The 15,344-nt window shown below is 49.6% G+C and overlaps 5 protein-coding genes across 5 annotated transcripts; 2 read left to right on the forward strand and 3 right to left on the reverse strand.

Moving 5' to 3' along the window:
• Positions 1-678: 678 nt before the first annotated feature.
• Positions 679-2,035, reverse strand: FIBRA_02569 (uncharacterized protein; the record flags this gene model as incomplete). Its single annotated transcript, XM_012324428.1, has 6 exons — positions 679-711; positions 773-1,104; positions 1,160-1,324; positions 1,381-1,620; positions 1,678-1,721; positions 1,776-2,035. 6 exons carry the CDS (start codon positions 2,033-2,035, stop codon positions 679-681), a joined length of 1,074 nt encoding a protein of 357 aa, XP_012179818.1.
• A 467-nt stretch (positions 2,036-2,502) lies between these two features.
• Positions 2,503-3,873, reverse strand: FIBRA_02570 (uncharacterized protein; the record flags this gene model as incomplete). Its single annotated transcript, XM_012324429.1, has 6 exons — positions 2,503-2,535; positions 2,596-2,927; positions 2,983-3,144; positions 3,198-3,440; positions 3,494-3,546; positions 3,608-3,873. 6 exons carry the CDS (start codon positions 3,871-3,873, stop codon positions 2,503-2,505), a joined length of 1,089 nt encoding a protein of 362 aa, XP_012179819.1.
• A 968-nt stretch (positions 3,874-4,841) lies between these two features.
• FIBRA_02571 (uncharacterized protein) lies at positions 4,842-7,403 on the forward strand (the record flags this gene model as incomplete). The annotated part of the gene is made up of 13 exons (XM_012324430.1): positions 4,842-5,023; positions 5,075-5,147; positions 5,206-5,406; positions 5,454-5,506; positions 5,562-5,860; positions 5,919-6,059; positions 6,118-6,329; positions 6,385-6,528; positions 6,580-6,852; positions 6,904-7,045; positions 7,102-7,217; positions 7,271-7,288; positions 7,341-7,403. 13 exons carry the CDS (start codon positions 4,842-4,844, stop codon positions 7,401-7,403), a joined length of 1,917 nt encoding a protein of 638 aa, XP_012179820.1.
• A 658-nt stretch (positions 7,404-8,061) lies between these two features.
• Positions 8,062-13,002, forward strand: FIBRA_02572 (uncharacterized protein; the record flags this gene model as incomplete). The annotated part of the gene is made up of 29 exons (XM_012324431.1): positions 8,062-8,359; positions 8,417-8,445; positions 8,480-8,546; positions 8,601-8,812; positions 8,864-9,189; positions 9,238-9,367; positions 9,420-9,691; positions 9,750-9,758; positions 9,810-9,886; positions 9,938-9,996; positions 10,048-10,131; positions 10,193-10,320; positions 10,378-10,399; positions 10,460-10,487; positions 10,539-10,591; positions 10,645-10,744; positions 10,801-10,809; positions 10,868-10,886; positions 10,936-11,264; positions 11,326-11,428; positions 11,483-11,559; positions 11,615-11,745; positions 11,799-11,820; positions 11,870-11,950; positions 12,000-12,124; positions 12,176-12,311; positions 12,363-12,461; positions 12,511-12,898; positions 12,957-13,002. 29 exons carry the CDS (start codon positions 8,062-8,064, stop codon positions 13,000-13,002), a joined length of 3,459 nt encoding a protein of 1,152 aa, XP_012179821.1.
• Positions 13,003-13,271: 269 nt separating this feature from the next.
• FIBRA_02573 (uncharacterized protein) lies at positions 13,272-14,838 on the reverse strand (the record flags this gene model as incomplete). The annotated part of the gene is made up of 9 exons (XM_012324432.1): positions 13,272-13,325; positions 13,383-13,826; positions 13,882-13,903; positions 13,961-14,021; positions 14,070-14,336; positions 14,388-14,409; positions 14,481-14,628; positions 14,687-14,709; positions 14,764-14,838. The coding sequence occupies 9 exons, from the start codon at positions 14,836-14,838 to the stop codon at positions 13,272-13,274; spliced, it is 1,116 nt and encodes a 371-aa protein (XP_012179822.1).
• Positions 14,839-15,344: the final 506 nt, after the last annotated feature.

A 15,344-nucleotide genomic window follows, 5' to 3' on the forward strand; every position in this document is an offset into this window, starting at 1 on the left:
TCTTGTTTTCAAGTTGAACTCCTGATCCCCAGTCGTCAGGTCCCTTAACAGGTGGTTCTGAAGCAACATTCACTCTGGGCATGTTGGACGGCATAGTGACACGATGTCTGGTCCTTGGGAAGCAAAATGGCAAGAGGACCAAGCACATTGAGTTTATATGGCACATCTGTGAGTATGGTGAGATAAGCTCTTTTGTGCTCACAATATACACATCATGAACTAGCTGTTTACAGAGTGCATCAATTGGTTCTCGGATATGCTTACTAGGCTGGGATCAGCAGCAGAAGAGACATCTTTTGATATTCACTTCTCCATTTTCTTGACTAATCTCTCAGGTCCACAAGACTCGCACATCATTCCCAACTCGACAATTATTGCGGGACGGCCTCCTATTCGCGATGTCCTACGCAATATTGTGGCATGGCCCAATGTCGATGTTCTGGAAAGATCAATCCCATACGGGACTATGCCCCCGGCACATGCTCTCGGCAGTGGCGTAGCCATCTGTGTTGCAGGACCAGAATCCCTGATGACAGAAACGCGCAACGCAGTTGCCCTGCTGGGGGTTACTAGGGGGATGGGTTTAGGAGGAAGAAGTCTGCACACGGAGGTGTTCACAATTTAGAGACATGTAATTATATAAAAAGGAAACGCAGTCACGTTCGAGGACAACCATGTCTACACCTGTAGCTCCGTTAGGACGGGCCAACCCTGTTCGCGAGTTGAGTCCACAGCAATCCCTTCAAATACTCTAAAGCAGATAAGTACTCACTGTGCTCCAGTCGATCCCGTTCAGCCCCAAGTCCGCATAGCTTGTATTATACGGGTGGGGGCCGTCTGCGGGTACATAGTGATACACGAAAATATCACGTTCTTGCCAACTTGATGTTGAGCTGTTATAATACGTGTCGGTGAAGATAGATTCTCCACCAGGCGCATACACGCGTCCATGGGAGCCCAGAATGGTCGTTCCGCCGGTTTGAAGTAGCGGTACACCTGCCTGATCAATGAACGGCCCGTGGGCAGATTCTGATCGGCCAACGACAACATGATACTCTCCCCCGGGTGCAGGCAGATTACTAGCTGAAAACGTACAACAGTCACCTGGGCAAGGAAACATTTTAGCATTGAATTCGGATAATGAAACGATTACACGGACCAGCGGAGAAGAAGAGGTAGTAAAAGTTGCCGTTCTTCCAGACGAAAGAACCTTCTTCAATCTCTGGGTTCTTGGTCGCGTTGTGGGCTACTTGCTTCGGAGAGCCGGCCGTTGCCGATAGGTTGGAAGTGAGCTGTATCTGAAAAATGTCGTCCCAAGAAGAGCCTGAGAGATGCTATGCATCAGCGTGGGCTGCTCAGTGAATTCAAGTTGAACCATACCGAATGAGAGATACGGTGTGTTGTTTCCGTCGAAAAACAGATTTGGGTCAATTGCGTTGTAGGTATCATTTGTGTTAGAGCTCAAGACTTTGCCTTGATTCGTCCAGGTTCCCGGATCCATGGAATCGCTAGTAGCGACGCCGATGGTTGAGTTCTGGGACCCGGAAGTGGAGATAGCATAGTAGCAATAAAATTGATTGTTCTCATAATGCGCATCCGGTGCCCAAGCCTCGCCTGGGGCTAGGCGTAGAAAATGAGAATCATTTCTATGGAACTGATAAAGAGAAAGGCACATACGAGCTACGCTGTTCGAAAGTAGAGAGCCCACCAATGCATATGGTCTATTCACCGTCAGCTTCGACAACCTAGTAGATAGACATGCATAACATGCTCACCCTGAGAGCGAATCGGTGGAAAGAATTCCCACTGAATTGCCAGAGCTAAACAGGAAATATTTTCCATCAGACTGACGCTTGATCATGCTGGGATCATGGATGTAGGAGTAGTTGTTGACAGTAATAGGAAGGGGATCAGGCCAGTGAGCACCGGCAGGAAAAGTGTAGTTCAATCCATCAGCGGTAGTAGTAGTAGTTGGGAGGGCCTCAGCAGTGAGAACTGAGACAAGGAGTAAACTAAGCAGAGTGAGAGAGTACATCATAAAATGGGTCCGAACGTGCCGTCATCTCACGTCGAAAGAGATCACCTTTTTAACGAGGACTCGGCGGCATAGCTTGGTCCCCCGAATTTAGGGCCATGATGTAGATGGAGCATATGTCAATGCATTACTAGACCGTAAGCGCCAGTTGCTGTGCTCCATGATAGGACGATGGCGTGACACATATATTGAGCGGACATGGATAAGCTGGCCTGTGTATAAATTGATAAGCGGATTGACTTTACGCTTTGCAGCGGGCGAAAGTATATGTTGATGGAGCATGATTGGCGCCGGACACAGCTTGTACTACGGAATGCTGGAAGAGGCGCTACCCACGTCATTCAGAAGTCTCCCTATGCTTTTTCAAATGGCCACCAGGTTCCTGTGAACTGAAAAACGGACGTTAACTTCGAGTTCTGTAAATCTGAACAAGCGCTGCGGTTTGGAAATAGTTATATTGCCATCAATCAAACATTAAGGTTCGTCAATACCGGCCAGCCCTGAATTCATTCGTTTAATTGAACACCTCCTTCTGCAGAACGTATGCTAGAATCACTTACTGAGCTCCAGTTTATCCCATTCAGACCCAGACTCGAATAGCTGTCGTTATACGGGCTGACGCCATCCGCTGGCACATAGTGGTACACGAAAACCTCACGCTCCTGCAAGCTCTGCACTTTCGAATCATAGTACTTGTCGACGAAGATCGCTTGTCCGCCGGGCGCATACACACGGCCGTGCGAGCCGAGGATGATGGTTCCGCCAGAATCGAGGAGTGCGACGCCGTCAGCGTCGACGAACGGGCCGTGTGCGAACTCAGATCGCCCGACTACAACATGATACTCCGTCCCCGCCTGAGGTAAATCGTCCTCCACGAACCCGCAGCAGATGCCTAGGATGCAGTAACGGTCATGTCAGGATAGATAGGAATCAAATTTCGGACGAACCAGCAGATAGGAAGAGATAATAATAGTTGTCGTGCTTGTAAACGAAAGAGCCCTCCTCGGCATGTGTGTCTGAGGAGTTCAACGAGACTTCTTGTGGGGTACCGACTCCAGCCATTAGGTTTGGTGTAAGCGGGATTTGGAACAGGTCTCCCCAAAATGAGCCTTCCCGAGGGCGTATTTGTCAGACGGCCTCACAATCGACATGAATGACATACCATAAGCGAGATAGGGTTTATCATGTTCGTCAAAGAATAAGTTTGGGTCGATGGCATTGTAGTCATCACCGGTAACCGAATTCCATACCTCGCCATGATCAATCCAGGTACCAGGATCCATGGATTTGCTGGTTGCGAGACCGATAGCCGAATCCTGGGAACCAAAGGTAGAGACAGCATAAAAGCAGTAATATTCTCCGTATTCAAAGTGTACATCGGGAGCCCAGATATCGTTATTCCCCGCTACAGTAGGATATGAAAGACTGCGGAAGTCAAAACGATGTGGAAACACGCACGTAGGTCGATCGAGGAATTGTCTGGGAGCACAGACCCCACTACAGCGTATGGACTAGTGGTAGCAAACTTGACATGAGTACATAAACGAACAACGCAGAAAGCACCATACATACCCAGAGAGGGAGTTGGAGGTAATGATTCCTGCCTTATCATGTGTGGTGAACAAAAAGTACTTGCTGTCCGTCTCGCGCTGGATCATGCTGGGATCATGAACAAAGAACCAGTCCCCAGTGATAGGAAGGGGCTCGGGCCAGTTCGCGCCAGCAGGGAATGTGTAGTTCAACACGTCGGCGGTGGTGGTGGTGGTTGCCCGTGGGCTTGGGGAGGCTAGCACATGGCTGCTGAGCAGTGAACCGGCGGTGAGAAAGAAGTAGAACATGGCTGCGAGGCAGACCTTCGTCTATCCCATGTAGTGCCTCAAAATCATCTTTTGAACGAATTCGCCTGCGAAGGCCGGCCCGCTCGAGGAAGCAGCCAGAGGGAGACGTGACGGACCATAGAGTCAGGTGAGAGGTCGACGTAACCACGAGCATATTGCCAGACTTGTGAAACCAGGGACAGAACGGTCATGCCATGCTAAGGGTGTCTATATGCGGATGAATTGGACTGACCATGATCGACAAAATACTAGGTGAGGGTTTCAAGCCAGCCATAACTCAGTACTTAGAGCTAAGACATTTCCAGCTCGACTTCGGATATCAAAGCCAATACGCCCACGACCCTTCCATGAGGTGCGATGGGGTTTCTAGATCAGGCACTGCTTGCGCAGGGATGTCGCAATGGTTGTAAGTGGGTGAGCTGTGTTGATATCAAGGGGGTAGGGGACTCCAGAATGGCCGTCACTAACCGCAGCAGCAGCTTTCCTCTGCGCATGCCAGTGAATACGGAGGGAAGGGACCTCGGGGAAATGCCGCTAGCAAGGCGGGAAAACCCATGAAGCTTGAAGGGTCAGTGTTCATCAAGTTGCTTCGACGCAAACCAGTTCCACGGTTCGGCTCAGTTCGTTTCCGGCAGGTGACGCTCGACACTGAACAGAGTATCGTCGGATTCCGCTCTAATCGTCGATCCCGCACTGTCTTCATGTGGGAGTGAATTCAGGCAGACAGCTTGATTTCGTGAAGGTTTTTCATAAGCCCACCCTACGCTCGTGTACGACTGACTGCCGGTATTCAGTCTCAAATTCGTTCGATACAGAGGCCGACTGTTCCGAGGTAGGCCGTGTCTCTGGGAACGCGCTCGGTATAACACGCCTCGCCTCTTACTGAGGCGCTTGGCGACACCGCGTAGGTTGTCTCTGAAGACATCTCGACGCGTTGGATACCTCGAAGTCGGCGAGAGAAACAGACAATGTCCGGGAGCATGCTGCCAGCACTGCCTTGGGGAGCCACCGCTCCTTCGGTGTCCAAGGGCCCGTACTCGCAAGAAAAGGCCCTGGATGACGTTCCAGCTCTAAGCTATGCACTCCACTTGTTTTTGTCGTCCCACATGGTTGAAGCGGAGGAGTATTGCTCTCGGTGTGATCCTAAGAGGTGAGCAGCACATTTAGGTCTAGGAATATTCAAAGGCAGACTGCCTTTCAGGGAGCACCTGTACTTCGCTACGGGATTCGGGCTTATCCAATGCTTCAAGGGACTTATGTCTTTTGAGGATGAGGTGAGCATGGCATTCGTCAGTGTGGCAGAAGGGCCGTTGTGTCATTGCGGTCATCCAGGATCTCGTCTCTGGTCTAAACCATGTACGTCACGGCAATGCAGTAGCAAGTCGGCATCGGAAGCGCACGGCGTCTCTACCCACACGACTCGCAGGACTTGTGATGGGTTCTCTCAATACATCGGGAGTGGGATTCATTAAGAGCATGACCCGGGTTGAGCGGCATGCGGAGCTAGTTTACGCAGAAAGTCTATTCGAGAAAGTGCGTGTTTAGTGCAGTAGCGCCGAGCCCCGCTCATGCCTCCTCAGGCGTTGATAGGGATTGTATATTCGGGAGATTGGTTAGCTTTCATCAAGGAAGCGTGAGTGTTCAGTTCCATCAGTGAAAGACAGATGCCCACGTCCGTATGGCCATAGACTGAACATGCGGACAACAATCAATATATATCGTCAGCTAGGCAAGTTTCTTGAAGAAGCGGACGCTGCAGCGCGAGCGCGTGGTGAAGGCCTCGAGGATAGTTCGATCGATGCCGACTTCCGATCTGGTGTCTATCTGGGTGTTGGGATGCTGAACGTGATCTTGTCGCTCATGCCTTCTAAATTGCTCACTGTAATGGAGATGTTCGGTTATACAGGCGATCGGCACGTAGGCCTTGAGTACTTGATGCGGTCTGGGGGATGGACAGCCGGATCCGATGAACCGGCTGTCAGTTTAGGTACGTACTTCTAAGCATGCGTTTGCATGCTGAAATTCGAACCATGACATCACCACAGAGAGCGAGGGCATTCGCCGTTCAATATGCGATATGTCGCTCTTGATTTTCCATCTAGTTCTCTCCAGTGTTACATTTGATGGCGTCGATATTGATATGGCCCAGAAAATCCTCAATTATCATGTCAAACGATACCCTAACGGTAAACTTGTCACTCAAAAACCACTTTAGGGTATGTATTGATTGGACTACCCGACTAGGCGTATTCTTCCTCTTCGGGCAAGGTCGTCTGAGCTTGTGCCGCGGGCAACCTGCCGAGGCGATCACATACTATACCAAGGCTGTGGAAGCCCAGAACCAGTACCGCAACATGCACCACATCTCCAACTGGGAGATCGCCGTGGCAAGCCTTGCGCTTTGGGACATCGAAGAGTCGCTGAGGTGCTGGCAGATACTCACGGCGGAAGCGACGGTCAGAATCTCTCGTTGAAATATCTTCGTGAGAACTCAGCGTGAATTATTTGCAGTGGTCGAAGGCTGTGTACGCGTATGGAACTGCTGTTTGTCTGCTCCAACTAGGAGACGATAAGCGGCGCGAAGATGCGGCGAAGTTGATGGCGAAGGTCCCTCAATTGCGACAGCGGATCGCTGGCAAGTCGATACCAATGGAGGTAACCATTTTTATATATATCACTGATGAAAACTCATTGTATATACGTTAGAAATACATCGCACGGAAAGCGCGCAAATTCCAAGATCAGGGTGGACGTCTGGCATTGGCTGCCCTGGAGCTTGCGTATATTTTCCTTGCTATCGCCCGCGCTCCGCGCGAGATTATTGTGTCCAAGATGCTCCCTCTCGTTGCAGAGATGTTGGCGACGCTGCAAGTGCATCAGGCTGATCCTTCGAAATACGAACAGGGCACTGGTTACTGGGATGACCTTTGCCTTACATATTTCTTGCAGGGCATTTGTCTTCGTTATGTTGCATACCCAGTATGTGATAGCTCGCTGGGGTCGAGATGTTCACTGAGACATCGCACTTAGGATGCAGATGCCGTGACGGACCCCGATGAGAAGGCGCTCATTGGGCAGGCAGAAGCAGAACGCGATGCTCTGCTGGCCTTTGAAGCTGTCTTTACGAATGGAACTAAGGTTACGCTAGACCATCATCTCATCTATTATGCTCGTATGTCCAGTTATCCCTCTGCGTCATCCGAACCTCACACATGGTGTGTAATATAGACTACGAATATGGAAGACTTCTTGCATGCAAGGGCGACAAAGAAGGCGCCAGGAAACATCTAGAACTTGTAATGTCCGGTAAGCCTCTCGAAGGCCCAGGAGGCAATCATAGAAAGGTCTGTGGTCACTTTTACTTAAGACACCATCACTATGCTCACCATTGTCTTAGGGTAAATACAGTCTGGAGGTGCGTGTAATCATGATTACAGTTTTATGTTTGCTTATCCATATCTTCGCAGAATGCCCTCCACGTTCGTACAAACGCTGCTCTCGAAGCATTAGATCACAAGGCACGGTTGTGAACGACGCTTGGTATAAGATGAACAGTTATATGGTCGAATCGACATATGTTTATGATATACGCCTACACATCTATGTACGATCTCCCAGGGACTCTGTTGTTTTGCATATCATGTTGTAATTGCCATCTGCTCTCACGTTGCATGAACTCAGACATGTGTGGTGCACGTTAGCAAAATTGGATATGGAGGTACTGAAAAGGCGAGCTTTTCCTACTCGTGTGTGTCCGTGTCACTGACTTCAGTGGGTTGTAGACATACAAGAATCATCATGCTGTTGTGCCTGGTTATATGAGTTACTTCAACTGAATTGACCGTTATACCTGGAAACTCTTGATGTCTTTCGCGTGGATTATACTACTGACGCCCTCTGTGGGTAGTACTTCTTCCACAATTCTTTACTATCAAATGGACGAACATTTCGATGCGTCTTGTTTATGCTGGTATGTAGTGAGTATACATAGCCGCCGTCGTCAAATTCAAGATGTGATTGGCGCCCATCTTCCCCACCGCCAATGTGACCAAACAGCAAACACTAGCGACCGTGTCACTACCAGCTCCCTCGTCGGCGTAGACCCAGCGCAACTGTTTGCTGGCTGTGTTGACGAGATTTTCTACCTTGCTCTATCTGTAAACAGTACACCTTAAGCTTTAGCTGAAGATGTCGCCATCTCACGGCGCTCCGACGCTCCCCACGGGGACAGACTATCCCAAAATGAACTATGATGCAGGAGCGAAATGGATCAAGCACTTGACACAAGGTCGTTTGGGGACCTTTAACGGCGGTCACTACGATAGTGTCAACCTGGGCTCTGTGTTGTTCACTCAACGTCTTGACGATTCCCAGCATGTGAGGTTGCAAGTCTGGAGTGCGCCAGGGCTCTCGAAGCCGACGTTCGAGGAGGCCATGAGGCAGAAGTTTATGCCTGCGAAGAAGGGAGACTCGTTTGGGCCCTCTTGTGCGTTACTTCCTCTCTTGGTATTGTTATTGAGTAGTGGCTGACGCAGCAATACAGGGGTATGTTACCTTGGGCGTGCACGACTCGTTGCTTGGATATATTCTCACTCGCATCTATTAGACAAATCACTGGTGGAAGGTGTCCATCACTATCCCCGCGTCCTTCCAGAAATATGAACGCGTCCAATGTGCGTTCACCTTACCCATTTGTATTAAATACGAGGCTAAAGATTCGATTCAAGTCGAATTCGACCCTGGGTGCGAAGCTATGATTTATACAACAGATGGTATTCCTTTACAAGGAATCACCGGAGGGTATGGCGGCGATCGTCGTGTTGAGCATATTATCCCAGAAAGCGCTCGGAAGGCGGGGAAGTATGATTTCGTCATCGAGTCTTCCTGCAATGGCATGTTTGGTGTTCCATGGAACGGTGACACTATTGAACCGCCAGACGTATGTTGTAGCTTCTCATTCTAATGATGTTGGCCCTGACCTATTATGCAGATGAACAGATACTTCGGCCTCGCTTCTGCAGATCTTGTCGTTCCTAATCAAGAGGCTTGGCGCCTGTTGTGGGACTTCCAAACTCTCCGCGAAATTGCAGACTCGCTGCCTGGAAATACTTCCCTACAGAACAAGGCGCTCGTTGCCGCAAATGAAATCATGAACGTCTTCAACAAGGAAGATCCTGCAAGTATCACCCGTGCTCGCAAGATTGCGGAGGAGGTATTTGGTAAGGCGTGGGATAAGGAGGGGGAGAAGGTCTATGAGAAAGGTGCTTCAGAGGCAGTCATTTGGGGAATTGGCCATTGTCACATTGACACCGCGTGGTATGTGCTGCCTTCGTGACTATACCGGTTGATTTAAGTGCCGTATAGGCTCTGGCCATATCGTGTAACTCAGCAGAAAGTTGCTCGGTCTTGGTCTACCCAAGTCGATCTCATGGATCGTTACCCTGAACACAGATTTACATGCAGCCAGGCACAGCAGTACAAGTGGCTTGAACAGGTACGAATTACGTCTCCTTACAAAATGACTTGAGGAATTATAAGCTGCCTAGCTGTATCCTCCTCTCTTCGAGCGTGTCAAGGAGAAGGTCCTCGCTGGCAAATTCCATCTTGTTGGTGGTTCGTGGGTTGAGAACGACTCGAATATGCCATCCGGAGAGGCTCTGGCCCGTCAGTTCATCCTCGGACAACGGTACTTTGAGTCACGGTTCGGTATTCGCTGTGAAACAGCGTGGTTACCTGACTCGTTTGGTCTCACGGGAGCCTTGCCGCAGCTAATTCGGCTCGCCGACATGAAATACTTCTTCACGCAGAAGCTATCATGGTGAGCATTTACCTCATATACTTCTTGCTGAGTCACTCACCTTTTTTTTATCGTGAAGGAACAACATGTAGGTGATATTCCGGGCACAACGAGGAATATGCTAAAGTGTATGATACAGAAATACATTCCCGCATTCCACTTTCAACTGGGTTGGAATTGATGGCACTCAAGTCCTGTGCCATATGACCCCTGTTGGTCTGTATACATGACACTCACGCTAATTCATACGTATTGAAGCCACTTCAGATACATACACTGCGCAGGCGACAGTTGGCGATGTCAACAAGGGTTTAACAAACCACAAGGTATGTCTTCGTGTTATTGTACAATGGTACAATATACAAATATTGCCGCAGAACCTCGAGTCATCTGATATTTCCCTCCTCGTTTTCGGGAATGGTGATGGCGGGGGAGGACCCCTTCCCAAGATGTTGGAGAATGTACGTGTGCTTCCACATCCTATGATCTTTCTGGTGCAAGTTGCTGAACCTGCTACTGTAGTTGAGGCGTATTCGTGCAGCTTCCAATAACTCTCGTGAAATCCCTCCGGTAGATATGGGTCATTCCGTTGAACAATTCTTCGACACTATTGCAAAGAACTCTGCCGCAGGAAAGAAGCTTCCCAACTGGTCGGTTTCTCTATTTTTTTTTTGAAATCCTTACCATTCTTAATAATTAACTCTTAGGAATGGAGAACTTTACCTTGAGGTGTGTACTCACTAGTATATATAGTCACCAAAACTCTTCTATGCTCATTATGTATCGTAGTTTCATCGTGGAACCTACACGTCTCATGGTACGTCTAGTCACGACCTAAAGCTAAAATTGGCTATATACGCATATATAGGTTCCATTAAGAAGGGCAACCGCAAATCCGAGATTCTCTTGAGGGATGTTGAGGTCAGCATTTTGCCTAGTATAAATCATGTTATTCCTCAAAACATGTCCCATAGTTGCTCGCTACTCTGGCGTCATTGTACAAATACCACAAGGACTACATTTACCCCAACGAGAAGATAAACGACTGTTGGGAGAAAGTGCTGCTCAATCAATGTGAGTTTCCTCTAGCATGCAGAATCGTAGAGATTTCTTATTCTTCGACTCTATAGTCCATGATGGTATGGTTATGAACATCGTTCTCACCAGAATGACACTAACATGCGCATGCAAAATCAGTGCTCCCAGGGTCAGCGATGTAAGTATTATTATCACCATGTTAAATCACAATGCTGATACATAGGCAGAGGGATGGTGTATGAGGACGCAGAGAAGCTCTATACCGAAGTCAGAAAGGATGGTCGACAGCTGCTTGAAGACGCTTTCGGTGCACTGTTCCCCAAGTCAGTTCCGCTGTCCGATTGCATGACGCACGCCAATAAGTCGGGTCGCTTGGTTGCCTTCAATACTACCTTCTTCCCTCGACGAGACGTCGTCCAGATACCCTTGACCGGCGGCGCCGCTTCTTTAAAGTCTCAGGTAGTCCAGGCATCGAAGGATGGCACTATCGGGTATGCTCTGATGGATTGTTCATCTGGCGCGAACGTCTCAACTACTATGGGGCTATTTGCGGACTGTATGCCGGCCTCTGGTAAGCGATTGGCCTATATCATTGATTTAAAGTATCAACCTATCAGCAGTATTCACGAACGGCTCGGATAATTTTGTACTCAAGAATGCCAGCATACAGTTAACAATCTCCAAGGGCAGAATCACTAGCCTCTTTGACGTTGAACTTGGGTGGGAATTATGTCGTTTCATGACTGCATGTCGCTCATGATGTCTGGTTCTTAGGCGAGAACTAATCCCCCAAGGCCAGACTGGTGGACTGGTGATCTTTGATGACCGCCCGAACTACTGGGATGCATGGGGTAAGATTTAGTTCTGCCACACCCTCATTTGACTGATCACTCAACATTCATGTAGATGTTGAGATTCATCATCTCGAGACCCCACATCCTGTGCAGTTCTCGAATCTTTCGGTTGTTGCTGAAGGACCTCTACGTGCATCCATCAAGTCTGTGATCAAGTACCGACAAAGCACCATCACAGTCACGGTATGATTGCTTCCAATTCTCTCTTCGATGGTCGCTTGATGTGAATCTGTTAGATCTCCCTGGACGCGATTACAGGTTAGTGATACACTTGTTGATCTCAAGTGTAAAATTGACTGTGTTGCAGCTTCCATGAAGAAGGACTCACGGTCTATGTTTGCTTTTGACGCTGTCGTTGACTGGCACGAACGGCACGAGTTCCTCAAATGTAGGTTTTGTGTGTTTCCTCCGAATCCACGCAGTCTAATTGCATATAGTTGAGGTTCCTCTCAACATACACAGTGATTACGCCACCTACGAGACACAATTCGGCTATGTCCAGAGACCCACTCACAAAAACACGACCTGGGACATGGCCAAGTTCGAAGTTTGCGGTCATAAGGTGAGTGCTCCAAGTACCTACTCCTGATGCGGCTTTGAACACACTTTATAGTACGCGGATCTGAGCGAATTCGGTTATGGTGTCGCCATTCTTTCCGAGTCAAAATATGGATTTTCGTGCCGTGGTAATGTCTTGCGCATCTCGCTTCTCCGCTCGGCTACAGCTCCCGACGCCGAGCAGGATCAAGGTGCGCTTGCAGTTCTGGAGATGTATTCCAACGGACTCACATTTTGTCTAGGATTGCATGAGTTCTCTTGGGCTGTCATGCCTCACAAGGGATCCTTCTTAGAGTCTGACGTCCCTATTGCCGCATATCTCTTCAACTCCGCTCCTCACGGTAAGTCGCACGTATGAAATAGCTAGAACCATACTGAATGTAAAAAAAGTGCGCTATCTTTTGGATGGAAGCGCAGAATTCCCACTGCTCAAGGCAAAGCCGCCATTTGTGCTGAAGGGCGATAGGAACGTTTTCTTGGAGACTGTCAAGCGTGGTCTGGACGATGATTTTGGTTCCAAGGAGCTGACATCCGGGACAACCGTCGTGCTCAGGTTATATGAGGCATTCGGTGGGCATGGCCGCGTCAAGCTTCACATTGCGAAACACCTCCCTGTTGCCAAGGTCGTCACTACAAATTTGCTGGAGGACGAGGGAAGTTTGATGACACTTGTCACGGAGTCAGACAAGTCATTGTCGCTGACACTTGACTTCCATGGCTTCGAGGTGAAGACCGTCAAGATTGCATTCGGCAAGTCGTCAGTGTCCAGCCAGGAGAGGTAAGTATATGAGAACAGGCGTAGCGAAGAGTCGCTGAAATATCTCCCGCATGCGTAGTCCCGTACGAGAGAGCTGGGTCACAGTCGACGACGACGACCTGTGAATTGTTCAAGAGTGCCGGACTATCTCGGACATTGTAAGAAATCGGGTGGTAGTTGTCGAACTGTATCGTTGTCGTATGCACCTGTTGTCAAAGTGGAACAGAATGCCATCGGTGATTGCAAAATCAATCACGCTTGCGTATATCTTTACTCGTGGGCGTGAAGGTGGATCTCACAGAACATAGTTATCATACCTTCCGAACGGCGGTGGTGTTACATACGGTACATTATTCAAATCTACCTTCTCCGCTTTGAGAGGAATTTCCCACGTTCAGAGGACTTTCTCCACTCCATCTGGTAGTTTGTATCCGCCTTGGCGGCGTATCTAAACATGGCCGTCCATATCAATGCAGAGACAAACCGCAAACACAGTGAAGCTTACCTCGTCAAATGTATCCATGAGGAACAAGCTCTTATCGTGCCCCCACAGATCGCTCTCCAGCTTCCCATCGCGCACGCACCGCGCAACCTCGTCTGCTTCATAGTGCCAGCCCCCGCCGACATACTCGAACACGCGCTTCTCCTCACGCACGACAACGCCGCTGCCGGGTTTGTCGAAATACTGCACAGTGAACGCGCTCGGCACGGGCGTCGGCCCCGAGACCAGGATGTTGCCGTTGCGGTAGCGAATGTTCACACCGAACGGCGCGGTCGGGAGCATCATGCTGCAGCTGCAGATCGCCTGTGCCCGTAGCGTGGACGTAAAGTTCACTGTCCAGCTCGTGCTGCTGTCCACCCCTGTGAGGGGCGTCTTCACCATAGCTGCGCTGACGCTGGTGGGGAGTGCCTTCTTGTTTGAGGGGTGCTCATAGAGGGCCAGGACAGTCTACAAGTCGCAGCGAGGCTCAGATGGGCGAGGGTGTGAGATTTGTGCGCCTTACCCAAATCATGGGGTAGGGTCCCCTGATCAATGGCGCATGTCAGCCACTACGTAGCAGTGTGTGAAGACAATCCGCTCACAAGTCAAGTAACGCTCCACCTCCGAGGTAGGGATCGAGCATCCGGTGAGTCTTCGGGAGCTCTGTGGACCATTAATGGACGATCAATCATGTATAAGCATGCTGCATACTGTCCACATCGAAATGGTGGGAGAAATCGGCGTGCAGCACCACGGGATCACCAAGGGTTCCCTCCTCCGCGATCTTCTTGAGCTCTTTCGTGAGGGGCTGGAAACGCGTCCACATCGCCTCCATGAAGAACAGATTACGCTCCTTGGCGATGGAGAGGAGGTGCCGCAGTTCGGCCGCATTGGAAGTGGTCGCTTTCTCGCAAAGTACGTGTTTACCCGCGAGGAGCGCCGTGAGGGCATTGTCGTAATGTTGGGTGTGAGGTGAACCTGAGGAGGCTCTTAGGCCCATGAAATTCCACAAACACGTCTGACACGCACCAATGTAAATGGCGTCGATTTCCTTTCGCACGGGATAATCGTCTTAGACAATCGGACAGGGAATGCAACGGGTCAAATGAATAGCCTGCTCACCTTGTCCGCGCAGACTTCCTCGTACGTGCCGTATGCCTTGATGGTCTGACCGTCTCCATGGGCAGCGATGAACTCCTGCGCCTTCTGAACATTACCACCACGAGAGCCAACGGCGACTACTTTGTGTATGACGTCTGTGGTTCCGCGCCTAATGATAGAATCCATCATTCAAACAACGACAAAAGTGGACCATGACATGCTCGTACGTCTTTGGATCTACCAGGCAATCCTGCAGCAACATTATCGAAACAAGCACCACACTGAAGATAGACGTGTGTCTGACCTTCACAAATTGGATCGCGATCCAGCCGGTGGAAAGCACGCCCCAGCGCAACACAAAGGGTTCAGCAGATGCCATGGTGCGGATGAGAGATATAATCCAGGAGTGAATTCAAAGTCGTGGTTGTCTCGTAGTCGCCCCTCTCACAGATAAGGGCTTTATATCATCATCCGATATCGATATGCGTGCCATTGACCGGTGTAGTGCAGCTCGAGCCTCGGCGACCCGTCGGAAGTGTTAGCGTTCAAGTGATCAATATCAATGCGTTGGAGGACTATGTGGTGACGATGCATTCGTTTCAGAACTGGATTGGTTCCCCGTGAGAGAAAATACATACTAATTAGTACTTGTATAATCGTCGACGCTCCTCCGAGTCGATCCTTCTGGCACGAAAGGCCCAATTCAATGTATGGAGAGATCGCTCAACCTTCATTATGCCCTGTGCAATGCCAGTCAGATTTAGAGAAACCATCACCCTCGCCGAAGATACTGTCGCACACTACACCTTTCACGCGAGCTTCGACTGGTTTCGAACATGGATCCGGATCACTGAAGGCAACTCAGGGCTGGTAAGTAGAATAGCC

The sequence above is a fragment of the Fibroporia radiculosa genome (genome assembly GCF_000313525.1).
Source record: "Fibroporia radiculosa TFFH 294 genomic supercontigs, scaffold1321, whole genome shotgun sequence".
NCBI classification, from domain to species: domain Eukaryota; kingdom Fungi; phylum Basidiomycota; class Agaricomycetes; order Polyporales; family Fibroporiaceae; genus Fibroporia; species Fibroporia radiculosa.